Source organism: Sceloporus occidentalis, unplaced genomic scaffold, assembly GCF_023333645.1.
Source record: "Sceloporus occidentalis isolate IW3139 unplaced genomic scaffold, rSceOcc1.0.p SCAF_17, whole genome shotgun sequence".
Lineage (NCBI taxonomy): Eukaryota > Metazoa > Chordata > Lepidosauria > Squamata > Phrynosomatidae > Sceloporus > Sceloporus occidentalis.
Window position 1 is genome coordinate 5,114,340 of NW_028316997.1, and position 21,492 is coordinate 5,135,831.

Consider the following 21,492-nt stretch of genomic DNA (forward strand, 5'->3'; position numbering starts at 1 on the left):
TGAATATTTAGAGCAGTGCTACTTTTTATGTTTAATAATGTTTTCTTTACATTCATTTGTGGGCTATCTATTGCACCTTTACATAATGATATAGTATATTGCCTAATGTGCAAACTTTAAACATATTTTCAAATATGTAGCCATTAGTGCTGCAAAAACCATTGGCCTCTGGTTTTCATTTTAAACTTAAAATGTAAAATTCTAGATACAACTATGTTGTCTTACATTATTGTAGACCAATTCCCCATAATGCAATGTTTTTGATGTGACTGCATGTCTGAAACTTGCTAACGACGGGGTCATTAAAAATATGCGGCACACAAAACAGATGGTACAGACAGATGTAGTACAACATTGGTATCTAATGTATTCCACAATGTTTCATTGAAGTATAATCACCAATGCTGGTGACTCTACTTTTACTGTACAGTGTAAGTTATTAAAATGTTTAACACTGTGACTTGCCCAGTTTCATCATGCAACTGTCACACATTGGCTTTGCATTTCATAAGGCATATTGGAACAAGTTCAAAATTATTAACTATGATTGAAAACAATTTGCTTATCAGAGGAGTTTCCCAATGCTTTTGTCCTCTTCGTAAGTTCTTAATAAATGTGTAGGGTAATTTTTATGTATACAGTTATATATTTTTTTCTTTTTGGCGTTTGATGGTATCGTGGTAGTCAGAAACTGATCATAGCCTTCGCAGCAGTGAAAGTCGTGCAAATGCACTCAAGACACGAGAGATTACATTCAGAATTCCATGTACATCAGGAGGCTTAGGATTGGTAGCAGCACCCCGAGAATACTGGGGAACATCCCTGTTGCGTTACCTAAAAGTAAATAAAATGTACAATTATTCTCCTTTGCATTTTATCAGCCATTACACAATAAATATGCCCTGTGAATATTTTTCTCTTCTGAAAGCTACTATACACACATGTACATTATTGTTTAGGCATTACTTAACTAAAGTTATTCAAAACTTTTCTTTCCTTGTTTAATTTTGCTCATTTGTCAATAATATTTCAAGCTGTTAAAAATGTTAAGCAATTGTCCATCACTTGCACCAATGCTATGAACACTATGACCCAAAGTATGTGGACACCTGACCATCAGACTTATATGAACTTGTTGGACATCCCATTCCAAAACCATGGGCACTATCATAGAGGTGCCAACCCCCTTTGTGTCTATAACAGCCTGCACTCTTCAAGAAAGGTGTTCCACAAGATTTTGAAGTATGTCTGTGGGAATTTGTGCCCATTCAGCCTTAAGAGCCCTTGTGAGGTCAGGCGCTGATGTTGGATGAGAAGGCCTGGCTTGCAATCGTTGTTCCATTTCATCCCAAAGGGGTTGAATGAGGTTAAGGTCAGGGCTCTGTGCAGGCCACTCAAGTTCCCCCATACAATACCCATGTCTTTATGGGCCTTGCTTTGCATCTCATTTCTCTTTGCATTAAATTATAGGGATGTTTTAGCTATTCTCATTGTGTGTTTTATTTATTATAATAGATACAACCTTGTTTTTCTGCATTATGATGTGATACCTCTCTGCATTACAAAGTGATTTACCTCGATGTTATAACTATATGTCTCTCTGCGTCATGAAGTGATATCTCTCTGTGTTATAATATAATGTCTCTCTGCATTATGATGTCAAATCTCCACTTTATAATGTAATATTCCTCAGTGTTATGATCATACCTGGGAACTCTCCGTATTTGGCCCAGAGAACTCCAGGAGAAGCTTCACTTTTCTGCAACCCAAATCCTCAGGGTTGTGGAAGCGAGGTCTTGACACACCCCACTCCCTGCCCATTTTCCTCTGGGAAAATGGCTACTGACTGATGTCAGTGGGCATCCCGCAAGGGCAGGGTCCGGGTAGCTGGAGCCCACAAGTTCCTAGGTTATGATGTGAGATCTCCCTGTGTTACAAAGTGATTTATCTCTACTTTATATGATGTTTGTCTGCGTTATGAGGTGACATTCCTCTGTGTGATAATATGATATCTTTCTGCGTTATGAGGTCATATCCCACTGCGTAATGGTGCCATATTCGTCTGCATTATGATGTGATATTTGCATTATAATGTGGTATTTTTCTGTGTTATGATGTCATACCTCTCTCTTATGATGTTAAATTCCTCTACGTTATAATATGATGTCCCTCTGCATTATGTGACATTCCACTGTGTTATGATGGGATATTTATCAGAATGATAATAAGCGCATAAAAAGATGCTAAAGTAACAATCATTAAAGGAGATGGGGTATATGGGTCAGGACAAAAATCAGTGCGGCCAAGTGGCGGCAAAATTAGGTTTTGCCTAAGGTGGCAAAAATCCTTGCACCAGCCCTGAGTATCTGCTAAAATTGTGTGGTTCAGTCACATTTAATACAGTTAGAAGAGTTATTGTTATCTAATTAGTAAAATAGAGATTTTAATAAAGGCTATCTAAATGAATAAACATCAACAGAATAAGCCAAGTATATACCGTTGAGTGTGTCCTTGCATGTGTATGAGGGTTGTCTTTACTATTGACACAAATGTAGAAATCTAATTCAGAGTTTGGTTTTCAATACACGGCCACTTTGGACAAGCATAGTTTTCCAATGTTCTGGGTGTCTAAATATAGATCAGTAAGCTGTAAAGCACATGCATATGGTCAGAGTTACAAAATGCACAGGGTGCTCATTAAGATTGGGCTGCAGCCAGGCGTCTTTTTGTAGCCAGGTTTCACAATGTAATAATACAAAAAAAGACAACCTACACTGATCCTCTATAACTATTGTTTTTATATAACTTGGTTTTAATATTACAGAAGCTGACATAGTGCTGCACTACTAAACCATAACTGTGAACATGGCATACGTGCTTAACACAAAAACACAGAGGATGTAAGGAACAGATTTGTGTAGCCAGGGCTGTCCACCTTACCTTACAAAGCGTCTTTGGCCAGACACATTTTTACATCAACTGTAACACTATGATTACAAATACATTCAACAAAGTGAAATTAATAGATTGAGCAATCTATCTAAACAACCAGTCTAAGGGAGCACTCCAGGTCTGTTTTCTTGTTAAATGCATACTGGAGTCATTTTTTCCATGATCTCCACTGTTTTGGGATTTTTTTTCCACAACTTGCTACATTTTGTTTCTGGCATTATATCCTATATATGTACACTGTTTCCTAGATTCAAACAATTACTGGCATGAACATGCAAATAACAACTAAATCACTTACTAGACAGCTTTATAAAAGCAACTGCTCCATCTCCTCCTTCACTGCTTGCTCGAACCTCAACAATGTATTCTCCATCTTTTGGGGCAGGCACTTGTACATAATGGTTTCCAGTTGAATATAATTTACCTTCTATTTGTCCGTCTGGCCTGTAAAGAACCTTAGAGATTGGAGATGTATTATATGCATGGTTCTTTTCGAAATCTGGTACATGATGTATGCATTTAATAATTGGAGATGTATTATATGCATGGTTCTTTTTGAAATCTGGTACATGTTAGAATGCCATGACAGTTAAAATTATACTACGTACACAATTTGGCACATATGGAAAAACATGTTCAGAATTGTATTACATATGCGTTAGTGCACCAAACACTGTTTCAGTTTGACCTTTTCAACCAATTGCAAAATTAAGCAAGAACGGAAATGGCAGTCAGAAGAGGATGACTCCAACAAATTCTGCAATAATGTTTTGGCTAAATATATTTTAACATCTGGATTAAAACATACATTTGTGGGTATGTTCACTAATGTAAGAGTTGGGGAGCACATTTTTCAGGACAGTTGTGGTTTACTGAATTCACTATGCATTATAAGGGGGATATCCCTGGCAAATGTATCTGTAAAATCAGTGACTTTGAAGAATCTCACAAATTTAAATATGTTTTATACAGGGTTATCCAAAGTATTCTTTGGGTTTTCCTCCATGTTGTAAAGTGAAGTCAGTGGAATGAACCTGCTATTCCCCTCTTTTGCCAATTCCTTCTTTAGCGAATAAACCCCAAAGCCAAGTTTTTGGTAGTTGGGGAGTTATGAAGACAGTGTAAAGAGAGAGAGAGGAGATATTTGAAGTGATGTGGATTTTTGTGCTTGGGTGTGTTTCATTGTATGGAAACTCCTTCTGGGAAATACTTTTGCCTTAAAAGGTACTTACTTTGTAGCCTGTAACAGGTGATTCATTGGATAAAGAACTCACATGACCCCAAGAAATAATATAATGTGAGCCAGATCTCACCACACTGGTAATCGTCGGAACCTGACTTGGAGCTGAATGGAATACATAGACACAAAAAGGATAAACATTTAGGAAAGGGTCATTTTTTAGTTTATAATTTGTGACACTGTTTTCCCTTAAACTAAATTACATTTAGAATTGGTGGTAGACTCAAGTCTTATTTTCATGTAAAATATATAGTAAAGTCAATTTTGAGTTAGAAAATTAAACCCCAGTCTACTTTTTTCTCCTCCCTTTGGCTGCCTTTCTTAAAGCCCAGGGCATAGTTAAGTATGCTTCTATAACATGCACAGTAGCAAACCTATTAAAGTAAATGGAAGATAAGCTCCCACTAAAATGAATGTGAGCAGCAGCAGCCGATTAAGTGGGCGGAAGCTGAACACTGAATGTCCTTTTAACAAATTAGTATCTTGTCTTTTTAGTGACAGAGGGTGTCATATTAACATTCCATGTGGCCCAAAGTTTTAACCCCTCAACTCACAATTCAAATTCATAAAGCATCAAGATTTGATAATGCTTTATTAGTACTAACAGCTTATAAATGGTTCAGTCTTCTGATCTCCACTTACGTGCTTTTCTTGTTGTGAACCTATGCGTGTCACTTGGAGGTCCATATCCTGCACTATTAAATGCACTGACTTCCAGGTTATAGGCTGTATCAGGCAATAAGCCCTCAAGTCTGATTGTATACTCTGATGCCTTAACTTGGACCCGATGTGCAGCTGCTTTGTTGTCTTGAATTCGCCAGTAAAGAACCTGTAGAGAAACAGCGAATTACAGAATTTGACAGCAGATAAGAGCTTTTTTAGCATCTACCGGTTTCTCAATGAGCATCAGATTTGCCTCATTAATAGTACTTATTGCATAAAGAATATTTATGATATACAAAACTGAAAATAACATTAACACACATTAAGACACACTGGTAGAGAATGAGAAGAGGGGCCTACTCTTGTTTAGGAGAGGGCAGTTTGATTATAGTGAAGGTCACATTCGGTAGTCAGTGGCATGGAGATATCAAAGGTGGAGGGAACAGAAGGTTTCTTTCCAGTATGCAGCATGTGGGGTATTAAGAGTGTAAAATGTATGACTCTCTGAACAGGTGAGTATTTAATATTAAAATAATTATGGGGGAATCTGACAGGTCAAGGTATTGCATTCTATACAATAGTGACAGCATGTGTAAAATCCTGGTGACACAGGTTGGTGTTTGGGTTTTTGCATTACAGTAATTTATAGGGATAGCAAAGCCAGCAAACAATACAGATTTATTTTAAGATATTGTATACATCATAATGTTTACATTAATTACTTATATATTACTTATAAGTAACTAGAAAAAAAATGTTAGATGTGTTTTACTCACCTGATAACCCTCAACAGACTGCACATAAACTGGGTGCCAAGTAACCGATACTTCAGAAGCTGAAAGCAAAGAGACCGAGACTCCTGAAGGAGCATCTGTTGGCACTAGGAAAGATTAAAATAAAAGGTTATTAGACAGAGTGACATCATGCACACAGGTACATTTACAGTAAAAGAGAATATCTACAGGGGTCACACATATGTGGCCATAACCCGAGTCTGTGCCTTGAGACTCCTAAAGGTTGTTGCAGCCTATCAACACACAAGAACATTTCACATGTAGACCTTTGTACAGTCAGTAATTGTACAAGATGGTTACCATTAATTGAGTCGTCCAACTGACCTGCTTAAGGACCACCACAAGCCTTACTCTGGCTTGAGTAAAATAAGATGAAAAAAGCCCCAATGCACATAACTCGCCACATAAAATCATGAAGAAAGACTAATCCCAACTAGATTATCATGCATACATTATGTTATCCAAGTTATCTATGTTCATATCAATCTTTGAGACTTGTTGAGTTTCTAAAAGAGGAGCTGGCAGGCGAGTGTAAAGGATAATGAATTATGAAGAACCAACCCCACTGAGCTTCTGCTGAGGAAAGAGTATGTCTGGCCTTGTATAGTCTATATCTAAATTGGTGGCATTTTTTCAATGTTTCCTCTCATATTGAAACAGAACTTGAAGTTAGATAAGAACCATTCGACCCACGTAGTCTGCCCATTTTTCCTGATCTTTGATCTTGTGTTAGATTCAGGATAGCTTAAATAGAGCCTCTGAGTCTATTGTGTTACATACATAATGAAAGCACTCCAGGAAACTGCTACCCTTACCATCATCTGCTGAATATATATTGGCTGTGCTGCTATATGGCCCTTCTCCTTTGCTGTTGAAGGCCTTCACCTTTACTTGGAACTGTGTTGCAGGCGTAATTGTGTCATCCTTATGCACGTATCGGCCACTTTGAATGTCTTGAACAATCACTTTTCTCCACTCTCGGTCATTGAAAGATTTAAAAGCAACTATGTACCCAAAGCCATCACCGTAATGATACTCCTGAGACAAAGGCTGAAAATAAAACATTCAAATTTAATATAATAGTATGCAAAATGCACTTTATCTATTTCCATTAAGCAAATAAAAAGCCCTTCTATGCTCCAGTGAGTTTTTTTCCTTTTCCTGTATATCCTTTGTTTCAACAAATTATAATTTGTAATTATAATCAACTTGGCACCAGGATGCATCCATGGAGGGCCCAACTCACAACTAACAGGACTCAAAGGATCTGCTGCTAACATCTTGGTCCCAGATACCACAGCACACCTTCAGAGGTCTAGTGGAGTCCATGCCTCCACGGGTCAGGGCTGTTTTGGCGGCAAAAGGGGGACCTACAGAATATTAGGCAGGTGGTCATAATGTTATGGCTGATTGGTGTAAGTTCCCCTTATGTTTCACATCTTCAGGCACACATCTTATGGGAATTTTTTTGTAAATCTGACTTTAATCAATTGCATCACTTTCCCATTTAAATGGGGGTGTTTACCACAATGTCAGTGGGAGCGCCCACTGACATCAACTGGAACGGCCACCGGGGTCAGTGGGAATGCCCCATGTCAACAGGACCGACCAACTGAGGTCACTGGGAAGTCCTGGCTGTGTCCCGCAAGGGTAGGCTCCGGGTTGCCAGAGCCCAGACATTCCCAGGTATGCATATAAAATATAAAATGATTTTACATAATTATGTACTATTACACAGAATGGCCAGGCATATTGGGCCAAAACATCAATGGATAGTGTATATAAACATATACTTGTGCATTCGTATTCGGGCGAACATGAAAATGAACACGAAGGGTGGGTTTTCATTGTTCAGCCCGAATACCGAATATACAAACATGGCGGCGGCAAAATGTATACGAAGACACACAACATGAAGAATCTCCGTGTTCGTCTTCGTTTACTAATCTCCCTGGTCCCTTCCCCATCTAGCCTACCTTATCTAGGCAGCATCGCAGGGGTTAACTGGTTAACAGGAGTGGAAATTCGTAGGTTCACCGTCAGGAGTTAAAGGGCCGTGTGAGCGACTCTATTGGTCGCCTGCAAGGGCCTCCTCTGGCATCAACCAGAGGAGGCCCCTGCCGGCGACCAATAGAGTTGCTCGTACGACCTTTAAAATCCTGGCACCAAAGCTGCTGCGTAGTGCGTACCGCGTTAACCCGTATTAACCCCTTCTACAAAAAACAAGGGGGGAAAAAACGAACACGAAAAATGTACATGAATATTCGCCCGAACTGAACACAGGAACAGGCGAATATTCGTGGAATATGAACATTTTTATCCCCACAAAGACGAAGACGAACACGAAGAGTTGGCCGGCGCCCAAGTCTACTTACCACCCATGTCACTGTTAACTCCCGATTGCTTCCACCTCCACCTCCAACATCAGAAGGAGCAACTATAGGAACTGGTGCAAGAAATAAGCAGGAGATGAGAAGTAAATATTCCACGTCTATATAAAGGTATTTGGTTTACAAGTCAAGAGGCCCATTTACTGACAAAATAATTGTTTTAAGGCATGCTAGATTAACTGATACACAAATAGGACATGCTTTTTCTACATTGAGGTTGGTATATAATATTGTGTATTCATAACATAACATCTTAAAATTTGGAAGTTTGTGCTTCACTTGTTTCAGCGTAAGACGACATCATGAATGGGACGCAGTACAATACAAATTCATGTGTCCAATCAGCATATTGTGCATAAATAACCTAGTGGTATCCAACTTCCCTGCCCTTGAAACAAAAATTTGCGTTTCCTAGAATGATCTGATTCAATTTTGCGTAGTATGTGGTCATAGTAACTATAAGGTTGTATAATTTTATGTATTATTTTTCTTAAAAAGTACATTTACGATAAAATCTTAGCAAATGATCTATAAATGGTGCTTACCAGATCCATCAGTTCTAATTTGGGGTGACGGTAGACTAGCTTCTCCCATTCCTAATGTATTTGTGGCTATAACTCGAAACTCATAGTCCATCCAAGGGAGTAAATCTATAACCTTTGCTGATTCCATATTTCCTTCAATGGTTGGGATTTCTAGAAATGTAAGGAAAAACAAATGAATTATATTCTTGGTCTGTGGTGTGCTGCAGGTACATCTACCGTATGCAAATGTCCCACTGTCCACCATGAGCATTATGCTTTTGTCCCATTCCTATTTATTCTGTTTATCTGCCAAATGTCAGTCCCTTGACAGGCACATAAAAAGACACTGCATACACACCCCCACCTAGCTTGGATGTAGACTATCTGAAAAATTAACTATTTATTTGTATTCCAGACAATCTTAAATGAATAAAAACTACAATCAACTACAATCTGATAATGAGAAGCAATCAGGACAATCTAAACATCTAACTGTATTACAGAGAAAGACATGTTATTGATTACAAACAGCATAAACATTAGTCATTTTTCTACTTATAAGAGCTTCCGTTATAAAATCATTCCACATCAGCTAAATCCCACAATTATTTATTATAGAATGGATTTACCTGGGTGGCACATGTTTACATAGGTAGGTTAGACATTTTTGTATTTAAGATGTCATTAGCTGCTGAAATTGGTTGATACTCCTAATAATATTTATTTTAAAAATATAAATGATAATGTAACGATAATAGGTTCTTAATGTTTTCATTTGAGACAACACAGACAATGAGATCGCATCTTAGCTATCTACGATTAACAATATTTTGCTATACATTAATTAGCCTCTATTAACACCCAAATTGGCTCAATTTCATTTTAGTTTTTAAAAGCTAAAAACTCTGCAAAGTCCAGCATATATGAAAGTATCATGTCCTGCTGTGGCTGCCAGATGACGGCTCAATATAGCAGTAGCCAGTTCACAGGGCTTTACTAAGATCTCGACCATTAATAATAATAATAATAATAATAATACAGTGGGGGTGGCTTATAATATACCTGTCTTTGCATCCTTCCAGTCCTCGGACAAACTGTTTTTATATTGAATAGTGTACTTGGAAATTGGTTGGTGATTGTCTGTTCCACTACTCCACAAAAGTTTCAAAGAAGTATCACGTACTTCTTCTGTTCTGACACCACCAGGAGGACCGGGTGGACCTGAACAAATGGAAAAGAAAACAGTCCAGCACTATCCGGAAATATATATTTGTTTTATACAGTAAGCAGCACAATAAAGCTGATGAAAGTTTATATATATATATATATATATATATATATATATTACATATTAATAAATATACAAGCACATACTTTAGTGTTTGATAAATTATTTCTGAGGAAATCTCACCTCTGACAACAAGATCAGCTGAAGCTGAAGAATTGTCTACAATAGTTTGCGCGGTGCACATATATCTTCCGGCATGCTTCAGTTGGGTATTTTTAATTATAAGTTCACTCCCACCTTCAATCTGCAAAAAAATATTCTTATATTTAAAAAAAAGCAGAATAAAGTGGTTAACTGTAGCAAATGAGTTATCCTTATGAATATACATAATAATTTTGCTGTTAATAATGGGTATTCTGGTTCACTGATTATGACACCCTACGATTATTAGTGTAAGTAAACCTTTTACCAATTAATTACAGGGTATCATAATCATACCGTCTACTGCTGCTTTTACATAAACAAGAAAGCATTCTGATTCATAAGTAAGTCATCATCTGTCCTGACATATGAATCATCTTCAATGTGCGTCCTTCACGCAATATTAGACTTTTAAGCAGCTAATACAGAATCAGTACAATCAAGGATATACAAAGCATGACCACAACCTACAAGTCGTTTATATGACACTACAATTTGACACAAACAGGAACAAGTGGTTATGAAGACCAAGTTTGCAACCCAAATGTAGCGAGGGTGTAATTATATTACAACAGATAAAAGTGCAATAGTTTGAAGCAATCCAGCCATACTTACTTATCCGCTTTCAGGAGGATTTGTCAAGTATACAATTTGTATCTGGATACTTCTCGTTAATACATCTATTTTTTTATTTTTTTAAAAAGGTTTGTGAATCATTTTTAGAGCACAGTTAAGGTAGACATTTTCTCCTTACTATGCCAGCCCTGTCAGCTTGTGACGTGAGATGTTTCCATGCTGAATCTGTAGTAATCCAGCCACGTTTTATAAAAGCTTATATCAAATTCTGTAATTCTGCACGTTTAGTGTCCCCAAGAGACACTCTTGTGAAGCCTAACAATTTTTTGTCAGGTAATGCAATAAATATGCGGCTAATGGACCTCTAGTACTACACAGACATGCGAGTAAAGGCAAGTAATTGGTTCAAATAGAATATGGAGAGTAACGATTTACTTTGGTCCCACCAAAGAAGTGCATACTACTGAGGTCAATAATATGATCATATCTTGTGGACAGTCAGTGAGTCCCTGACTAGATTTGTAAGCTAATGTTAAGATTTATTATGGATTTGAGCATTTAAAAATAAGCGTGGCAATTGTTAATCTGTTCTTCTGTTTTAATTTAACACTCACAAGCAATAACAGATCAACATATTATACCAACACCAGAGACAAACAGATATACTTATACATGTCAGGCTAGAATGGTTTTATAGCCTGTGGCTGTCTGATCACGGGAAGGCTTATGAAATGTGTAATGCTCACCAAAAGCGTGAAGCCATTAGTGATGTTTTTGGCACATGGAACACAAGCAGCTTTAGTAATTACACAAAGTAAATGTACCCTTGGTTCTTTTTCTGTTAGAGCGTGTCACACAAAACAATGTGCTGCCAGCTCACGTGAAACATGATTAAGCCGCAATACACACGGAGCGCTAAGAGATTCTATACAAAGCTACACAGTTCTTTCCATGACTCCATTGAGTAGCAGTACTTGAGTGCAATATACATTAGAATAATGAGAAGTTATTTTAGAACAACTGCTAGCTATTTACCGCAACCACAACATGCTACTCTTTATCATTGTTATGTTATGCTGAAATGGCCATCTTTTCTACTCAACTGGTGATTAAGTCAATTACACCAACCAGTACGTAGGAAAGTAATAGTATTTTAGTATTTTAGTTAACACAATTAAGAAGGAATATCAATACGCTGATCATTCCAAAGATACTTAGTGGTTAATATAAGAAAGCATTTGCATTCAGTGGAGGAACTATAAATACGCCCTTATCATCATCATATATGGTGACTCTTTGGATAAACCCCAAAGACAAGCACTTCATGAGATTTTCCAAAAATCATATTAATGCCCTTTGCCACCCACTTCTGCAACGATCACCGTTACGTCCTCTGCATGAGCCCGCATATTATCATAACAGGATGTGTGCATAAAGGAGTTGCCATTAAAAACCCTGAAAAGTACATATTCATAGACTTCCCTTGCCAGAACCTAAAACATTCAATAATAATCTTTATGCCTGCAAACCATTACTGATATATATACCGGTACTTACTTTATTATACAAGTGGACTATATAATGTGTGTTATATTTCTGCTTTAATACCGGATAGATTTCAGCAATTTGGTATTTTGACTTCAGAGCACAACCTGTGTGTATTGTGAGTTTCACTTGTGGAGCACTGGTGAAATGTTTCATATATACTTATAGTAGTAACCAAATAAGTACTGTGGTTAGAGTTTGAATTCCTCTTTCATTCTGTATTAACTGAATTTTGTGAGAATTAATGAAGGTCATAAAAAGCTAAAACCAAGAATTTTGTATGCATACTTTAGTCACATAGTCATTATACCCGTGCCTTAAGAAGCAACTAAAGAGCTTAATACTTCCAATGGAATGCTGAGTTAGGGGCTTTGGTCGCTAATCATACAAAGTTATCCTCTCAAAGCATAATTGAAAATTGTTCATGGTAGGTACAGGCTTAATTATAAAAGAACAAAAATTGGACTGATATCAGACAGCACTGGAATAATAACAAAAGCAACTGTTTGAACACAATCCAACTTGGAATTTAGCTTAACTTGTACCCAACTTGTAGTAATACACATTAAGAATGAGTGGACTATATTTACAGTATATGTTGCAACGTTAACAAAACATACGCCTATTGCCTGATGTTTAATTAAGTTGACTATTATTAGGACTAATAATATTCATATATTACCGTATAAACTTTGGGACAAGGTTAGCTGCAAACAGCCTTTAGTGGTAGGGAAAGTCGGTGGGGAGTAGGCATGGACAACCACCGCTCCTCCACCAGAAAAAATAAGAAACTGAAGTGAACACCTGGGGGAGCGGGCTTCACCGTGGGATTTTGTGTCAAAATAATTAAAGTTATGATTACGTGACATTCATTTGATCTTCTGAGGTGTAAAGAATTGGATGAGATGCAATTATTTGACTATATCTCTTTCTTTTTTTTCAAGATTCAGTCATAGCTCTGAGCTTCATTTATGAGCATAAAGGGTCAGTGTTTCTTCTAAAGAACCTAGATCTGAATCTGTTAAAATTGAATCTTCATAAACAATATACCCTTTAATTTGCACAGGGTCAACAAATGTTTACCGCAACAATACTAGAAAACACTGGCATCTCTGAGTTGTCAGTATACAACTTTATTTAGTTTTTTCTTTTGTGAATAATGGATACAATATTTGTGCTATTTCCTCATTACAGTAAAATGTTGAAGTCATGTAATAATATGAGGATGACCCATTTCGTTTTATCAATTGTACTTGATTTGAAAATTCTTGAGAGTGTTTGTGTTTTCACTCTCTGTACTGTACACTGGGTGAAGGCCAATTTCATTTTTAGCACAGCCATGACTATACGTCTGTAACGCCTGCCCCGAATGCCCTAGTAGTATACTAGAAAGTGAACAAAAAGTGAAACAGCCCATTTAAATAAAATAAATGGCATTATTGAAGCAAACACTGTTTTCTTCAATGGTCCCTTTGAAGAAAAAAAAAGCTCTTGCTAACTTTTTTTTCTTTTAGTTCAGCCAAAATGCATGTCATAGTCAAACTTTGTAAACTTTGTTAAAGTTAATGTAGTGCACATCACACACAGCAATATTCTAACCAGGAGATCTGGAGTATACTTCATACAGAAGAACTCTAACTATTTAAATGGAATTCATACAAAATGCATAATCCAAAAACAACAACTGCCGTGTAAGTTATAGGTATTTTCAGAGTCAAATTCAAGTGTTCTAAAAGTCTCCATTGGTTGACCACCATCTGAACATACAATTCACTAAAGACAATTACTGGCATACTGTATTGAGTAAGCAAATAAAAAAATAAAGTAGTTTATAATGGGCTAAAATATTGTTTGCGGTACAGCTAGAATTTTCTTTCCTCAAAGGAATATGCTTTAAACGGCAATAAGATCGCTTACAAAGCAAACGTGGAGACTGGACATGAGTACACAGTGACCAAAATTTCAGGGTAGATATGTAATTTAATTTTAAAAAGTCATTACTGAATGCTAACAGGAAACTATATATTTCTAGACAGATTTAAGGCACCCCATTAACCACACATGTCAGTAATTGGTTATTTGAAATCTAGCAAGAATGTGGAGTCAGAACCAACCGAATAAATCCTAAGGTAACACAATGCAAAATATTGCTATGAAAACAATATTACTATGAAAACAAATTAATATTCACTGTACACATACATGTAACATATATATATACCGTATTTGCTCGATTATAAGACGACCCTGATTATAAGACGACCCCCCAAAATCTGAATATTAACTTAGGAAAAAAAGAAAAAGCCTGAATATAAGACGACCCTAAAGGAAAAAAGTTTTACCAGTAAATGTTAATTCATGTAAACTATTTTTTTAAATAAAAGCTATGATTGAGAAAAATATTTTTTTTGTTTTTATTTCTTGTATTTTCCAGCCTGTCCCCCAGTTACGCACATCTGCCCCCAGGCTTGCCACACCAATATGGCACTGTGGCCCATGATATGCCTTTTAACCCTCTATATGCCACTGTGCCCCATGGTATGCCTTTTGACCCCCTATGTGCCACTCTGCCTCCAGAAATGCCTTATACCCCTATATCCCATTCTGGCATTTAGGGGGTTAAAATGCATATTATGGGGCAGAGTGGCATATAGGGAGGTATAAGGCATTCCAGGAGGCAGAGTGGCATTAAGGGAGTTAAAAGGCATTGTATAGAGCACTCTGCCTCCAGAAATGCCTTATACCCCTATATGCCACTCTGGCATTTAGGGGGTTAAAAGGCATATTATGGGGCAGAGTGGCATATAGGGAGGTATAAGGCATTTCAGGAGGCAGAGTGCTCTATTAAATGCCCCCTTAACGCCACTCCAGAAATGCCCTATGCCCCCATTTAACACACACACACACACACACACCCTATACCCCCATTTAACTAACACACACACACTCTCTCCCCCCCCCTCTCACCCCTCTCTTCCCTCTCTCCCCTCTCAGCCCTCTCTTACCGGTGCTTCCAGCCGGGGCAGCAGGTTGACGTCGCCTTCCGCTGCAGCCGGAAGGAGGTGGAGTTGGCAGCGGGGGTTTGTATGCGTCCGTCGCGTATACTTTCCCCGGCTGTCAGAGATCAGAGTTCCCCGCACCGGTGCGGTTCCGGTGCGGGGAACTCTGATCTCTGACAGTCGGGGAAGGTCTACGCGACGGACGCAGACAACCCCCGCTGCTAGCCACACCTCCTTCCGGCTGCAGCGGACGTTGTCTACGCGAATCGCGTAGACGTCAACCCGCTGCCCCGGCAGTACAGCAGGAAGCACCGGTAAGTGTGTGTATGATGGGGGGGTGGGGTGAGACAGGAGGATCCAGGTCCCCTGCAGCGGTGCGGGGGATCTGGATCTTAGTCTCCTAATCAGACTCTATTTGAGGTCTGATTAGAAGACGACCCCGATTAGAAGACGAGGGGTATTTTTCAGAGCATTTGCTCTGAAAAAAACCTCGTCTTATAATCGAGCAAATACGGTATATATATATATATATATAAAAACTGCAAATAATGCATTAAATACCATTGACCTATAGTTCAATTAGTCCATTTTTTAATTATTTTTAATGTGATCATGTGATCAGCTTACCCTTGTGTTCCTTTCGTAGTGGCCATCCTCTTTGTCAAATTCGATTGCAAAGCCATTCAAGGACCAGATGAATGTGAGGTCCAAAGAAGGGTCGTGGGATGCATGGCACTGCATGGTTGCATTTTCTCCAACAGTAACATCAGCATTGGAAGGAGCAAGGGTAATCTTTGTAGCAGCTATACAAAGTGAAAAGTTAAAATTAGAAATATCATTTTTAATTATATTTTAGTTTAGAAATACATTAGTAGTGGGGAAATTAATGTAAACAATGTTAAAAGATAGGATTGTTTGACATCTAAAATCGCATGGATTTCAAGAGCAGAAACCACGTGGGTTCACTTCAGGAAGATCACGCCAAACTAATCTTATTGATTTTTTAATTAGATGACTAAAATAATAGATTTAGGATGGTACAGTAGACATTGCATATCTAGATTTCAGTAAGGTTTTTGACGCTGCCCCACAGACATAGAAGACATATCAATATATTATCAACGTATATCAATATTATTGAATAGATTAGTGACTGAGTGATCCACAAGAGGGTTGTAGTCAATGGTGTATATTCAGAGTTTTTGTTACCAGTGGGGTACCTCAGGGATCTGTACTTGGATCCATTCTATTTTATACTTTTATAAGGGATAGTGCGGAAGGTCTGAGGGTAACGTATGTCTTTTTGCTGATGACCCAAAGATTTGCAACTCCAAGTGAGTGATTTTTGACCACTCAACTTTACCTGTAACAGAAAGAGTTGCTGTGCTGTTTGCCTTTCCTCTGTCATTCTCTGCAAAACAAGTGTAGCTGCCTTCATCCAGTTTTGTGATATTAATGATTTCCAGGCTGCCATCCTCCCAAATTAATATCCTAAATACAACATTCAAAAAATCAACATACTGAGCAAAAAAATAATTTTACAAATGAGGACATTTAAAACAATGGTTAATACTTATTTAAAGCTTAGGGGACATAGTTTCTGAAGTTATAAGGTCCCAAAGCATGTTGCACAACAGGTGACTTGCTATGTACCTCTTATACCCTGCCTTACCTAGCTATACATATTTTTTTTGGCTTGTGCAATATTTGCATGCTTTTAGGCAATTTTTATTATGTTTTATTATCTGATTGCCATTATACAAACATCAGATGGCGCTAGAGAATTTATTAAATGTTTATTGCAGACACCCAAACTATTCTCCAGGGAACTTGGGATTTGCATGTTTATTCCGTCCATGTCAGACAGTGGGTAAACTTGATGAGACATTAATATTATCTGATTTCCTGTAGCGGTTTCATTTTTATTTCTCCCCCCATACAGTGTACATAAAAGAGTGCTCTGCATAGCACCTGAGGCCAATTTTATTCAACTAGAATGACTATGAAAATACCGGAATACCCAAAAGACCATTTGAAAATAAGCCCTTCGGCAACAGAAGCAGAACTCATTAAATGAGTGATCAACACACTTCTGTGTAGATATTAAGTTGTGTACAGTAATTATTATCTGAATTATCAATGTTTAGGACTAAAATGTGAAATGTGTCAAAAAAAAGGCATTTTTAAAATGTCTGCCACAAAGCCTGTTGCTGTCAATGTCTGATATGTACTCTACAGCCTATACTATACGAAGTGTGTTTTTTATAGTAATAAAAGTGATTCTACATTTTTTTTATGTTGGCCCAAAAAACATTATCAACTTCAATAAAAAAAAACTTCATTTTGCTTTCAATTAGAGTTTTTCAACCCAAATATTTATAACACATTTACAGTAACTAAAAAACAAAAGCTGGATACTATACTGTGACTGTGTGTACTGACAAAGTCGGCAGCTGTCTTTGGAGGCAATAATATCACATAAAGTACATCTGTGGTCGCTATTTTGTAATACATTATTACAGCTAATTATTGTGAAATGACGCATGGAGTCTTTAGTTCAAGTTGATAACTTTTATTAGGCCAACATAGAAAAAAGATGTAAGTTTGTGGGGCCGCAGAAGTCTCTTTTTCAGATGGCATAAAAAATGATGCATGCCGGTGCCATACAAATAATAGCATTTATTCTACATCTCAAACACATTTTCTGTATGTGTCCTACTAAATACAGAAAATGGACAAGATGTTATACAAACCTAGAATTATTTGTGAGCAATTCTGTTCCTTTACTCCATGAAAATTTGGGTTTTGGTGCAGCTTTGGGTTTACATTCAATGATTGCACGTCCTCCTTTAGCAGCTAAAGCCTTCTTTCTCATAGGATTTAATTCAAAAGTAGGGGCTAACGCTGAAGAAAAATAGAGATCACGTTAGAAATCATAATACTCTTCCTATTAGGGTGTCAATTATATTTGGACAATAAATGAGACTGACCGATGACTTTCAGCTCTGCATTAGCTTGTATGATCCCATAGTGGTTTTCAGCTATACACTGATACATTCCAGCATCTTTCAAAGTTAATCCCCATATTTTTAATTCACCCTTTCCATACTGAAATAGAAACAGAAACATAGAATTATAAAATGAGATTTATGGAATATTCAGTCAAAGTGCACTTCTTCCTATTTGCTTTCTTCTGGATCGTCCAAAACAAGTTGATTATAACAGACTCTTTTCATAGTTTTAACCTAATATCTATATAACTATGAACTGCTCAGTCACAAATTTCCACAGTTAGGCAGGTTATCAATTACACTAATCACAAATGAACAGAGCTCAGCAAGCTGTCCTTATAGATGTATACAGTATATATTATATTATCAAAGGTATGTGGACACCTGGCCATTATACCTATATAGGCTTGTTAAACATTTCACTCAAAAACCATGGGCATTAAGGAGTTGAGCACCCTTTTAGACAAAAAGGTCGCAATTTAAATTCCAATTCATCCCTAAGGTGTTGGATGGGTTTAAGGTCAGGGCTCTGTGCAGACCACACAAGTTTATCCACAATAAACTCATCCAACCATCTATTTACGGACCTTGCTTTGCGCACTGGAGCACAGTCATGATGAGAGAGAAAAGGGCCGCATAGCTGGAAGCATACAACTGTCTAAAATGTCTAAAAGTCACTGAGCTCTTAAATACAACCCATTCTACTGCCAATGTTTGTCTATGGAGGTGGCTCTCTACGTGCTTGATTTTATACACCTGTGAGCAATGGATGTGGCTGAAACACCTAAACTCAATAACTGTTTATGTAGAGGTGTCAACATACTTTATACTTTGTTGGTTTTTCAAACAATAAATGCATGTTTGAAAGAAGATTGCCCACTTACTGATGTTCCATTTTTCAGCCATCTAATGGTAGGCACTGGCTTTCCTTTTGCAATACAGGGCCAGTGCAGATCACTGCCGATATCTCTCTCTGTGTCATTTATATGTTCTACCCATTCGGGCTGAGCTAAAAGTAATAGAAAGAAAACAAAAGAAAACAAAACCCAATGTTATCATGATTGTATTTTCTTAATCTTACCGTATAATTAAAACAAAAATACAGACAGGGGTTGCTTCATTGACTGTTAATATCAAATACGCTACTACAGACAACACACATAGACGAGTAATCCCAAGCAATATTATGATTATAATTAATTTGGGTCAATTCACTAAAAGACGAGTCTAGATGTACTTTTCTGCAACTGAAAAAGAAGCTCAAATACTCATCATCACTTCAATTGCTTTTGAAATGATGCAAGTGCTTGCAAGTTGAACATGTGCCAGCTGCAAACGAGGATGTCACCCACCTTACCCCCAACCATTCCCACCCTCTATTCTACATACAGTGGAATGAGGGGGTTAAAACTAAGAACTTACCTAACCCCCTCTTTATCTGTTTCATTGAAAATGAAACAGATAAAGAGGGGGTTAGGTAAGTTTCACTGAAAATGATCTCAAGGCAGCAAAGACATAATAGCATCCAATATCAGCAAGCCCTGTTGTAACACACTAAGGGCTGTGAGGGAGACTGTGGGACATATTGACTACTGACATGTAAGCTTGTACTGGGTAAGATTTTTAGACTGCCTACATCCATTACATTTTTCTCTGAACCCCCAGCAAATGGTTATTTTCCACCCTGTATATGTACATGCATGTAACCAGCAGCATCTAGTGGCTGAAGGATGAATTGCATCCTATATCCACTACACTATGCTGTACAGTACACAAACACACACACAGTAGAAGCATATGACGCATGCCAAATGTGCAGTTAAGTTGGAGGCACTGCAAACAACTGACTCTAGTAAATGACTCCTAATGAAGTGAAAGGTTTGACCTTTGGCATACCCCTTTAAAGGAGATTATATTTTACAAAAATAAGTAAGTACCTACCTTGTACATAAACCCGTGCTTGATGATTGTCTTTTCCCTTTATGTTTTCTGCTTCACATTCATATGTTCCTTCATCTTCAGGCTGAATATTGAAGATTTTCAGGACAGCTCCAGACATGCTTACCTCTGCCGTAGCTGGCATTGGCTCATCAACCTTCCTCCATCGAATTACAGGAACAGGACTGGAATAATACAGTGAATAAATAGCTTAGAAACTGTGCTGGGAGACACATTTACTTTGGGTTTTTAATATTCACTAATGTGCCCTTACGTACCAAAACAATCAACCTTTTCTTGATGCTAAACCATTTGCATGCGGTATGGCAGGACACATTTTTCCTGGTGGAAGGCCAAGCAAAGTTTTGTATAATTCCTGTTTTTAAATTTAACTAACTTAGAAAGAGATTAAAGTTTAACAATGACTAATAATAAAAAACATAATACTTATATAAATGTGTCTCCCCTTGTCTTTTATGTTCATTTTATTAGGAGAGAGAGTATTTTATAGTGGAGGGGGGACATATGATGTTACAGTCCCTGATGTGTGTATTTTACACAAGTAATTATATACTTACTTTCCCAAAGCAAAGCACTCCAGAGTCACATTTTGATCCTTTAATGCATACGTATCTTTGAATCCAACGCTAATATCTGCTGGATATCTTTTAGTGGTTGCTATAAAAATATATATGTATATATTAGAAAAATCCATAGTGATACAAAACATTACAGTTTAATATATCTATAGAACAGATACATCAAACCCATTTCAAAATAATCCACGTAATTGATATATATATATATACAACAGAGCACCTGCTCAAATATGGGTCCTTTAGGCAACCCTCTTATTTGTTAAAAAAATAAATATATATATATATATATATACAGCATTACAGTATATTATAATATAAATCTATATATATTATAAATGATAAAAACAAGAATTCTGAGCCAATGTTTCCAGAAATGATTTTGAATGTCAATTACATGACCATGAAACAAATTAGCATTTGTATCAACCTATGATTTCAGTAGCACACAACAAGCAAATGTTATTAAAAAATCCCACACATATTGTGATGAGGTAAATAGAAATGCCAGTGATTACTAAACCACTACTTAAAAAGTCCGGAGCAAATGATTTATTGTCACTTTCTTACTGTTTTTTTAATATACCTTTTTTTCATGACTGCCATGGTGCTGCTCTAACAGCAAAGCAACTGAGCAGCTTCTACATAATGTGACATTTTCATTTTTGGGGAGCTTCCCTCAAGATGTTTAATCAGAAATAAAATAGATTGTGAGTCTGAGGCATTTGACATTTTTAAGATACTTCGTAAGATATTATCAATACAAAGTCAATAAAAAGATATATTCTTGCAACTAGGAACCTAAAATGCAAGTAGTTAGTACATTGGAGGCTGT

General features: G+C 37.2%; 1 protein-coding gene across 1 annotated transcript in view; it reads right to left on the reverse strand.

The window, feature by feature from the left end:
* Window positions 1–754: 754 nt before the first annotated feature.
* LOC149302774 (contactin-1-like) overlaps window positions 755–21,492 on the reverse strand; it is a 28,617-nt gene continuing 7,879 nt past the window's right edge. The window contains exons 6-22 of the mRNA XM_089481947.1: window positions 20,640–20,739; window positions 20,065–20,246; window positions 19,008–19,132; window positions 18,103–18,220; window positions 17,866–18,016; window positions 16,476–16,603; window positions 15,740–15,915; window positions 9,975–10,110; window positions 9,626–9,784; window positions 8,585–8,734; window positions 8,025–8,095; window positions 6,465–6,699; window positions 5,632–5,735; window positions 4,835–5,021; window positions 4,185–4,297; window positions 3,251–3,407; window positions 755–834 (exon numbers count right to left, since the gene is read on the reverse strand). Coding sequence (XP_089338073.1) covers window positions 755–834; window positions 3,251–3,407; window positions 4,185–4,297; window positions 4,835–5,021; window positions 5,632–5,735; window positions 6,465–6,699; window positions 8,025–8,095; window positions 8,585–8,734; window positions 9,626–9,784; window positions 9,975–10,110; window positions 15,740–15,915; window positions 16,476–16,603; window positions 17,866–18,016; window positions 18,103–18,220; window positions 19,008–19,132; window positions 20,065–20,246; window positions 20,640–20,739 — 2,372 coding nt within the window. The remainder of the gene's footprint in view (window positions 835–3,250; window positions 3,408–4,184; window positions 4,298–4,834; window positions 5,022–5,631; window positions 5,736–6,464; window positions 6,700–8,024; window positions 8,096–8,584; window positions 8,735–9,625; window positions 9,785–9,974; window positions 10,111–15,739; window positions 15,916–16,475; window positions 16,604–17,865; window positions 18,017–18,102; window positions 18,221–19,007; window positions 19,133–20,064; window positions 20,247–20,639; window positions 20,740–21,492) is intronic.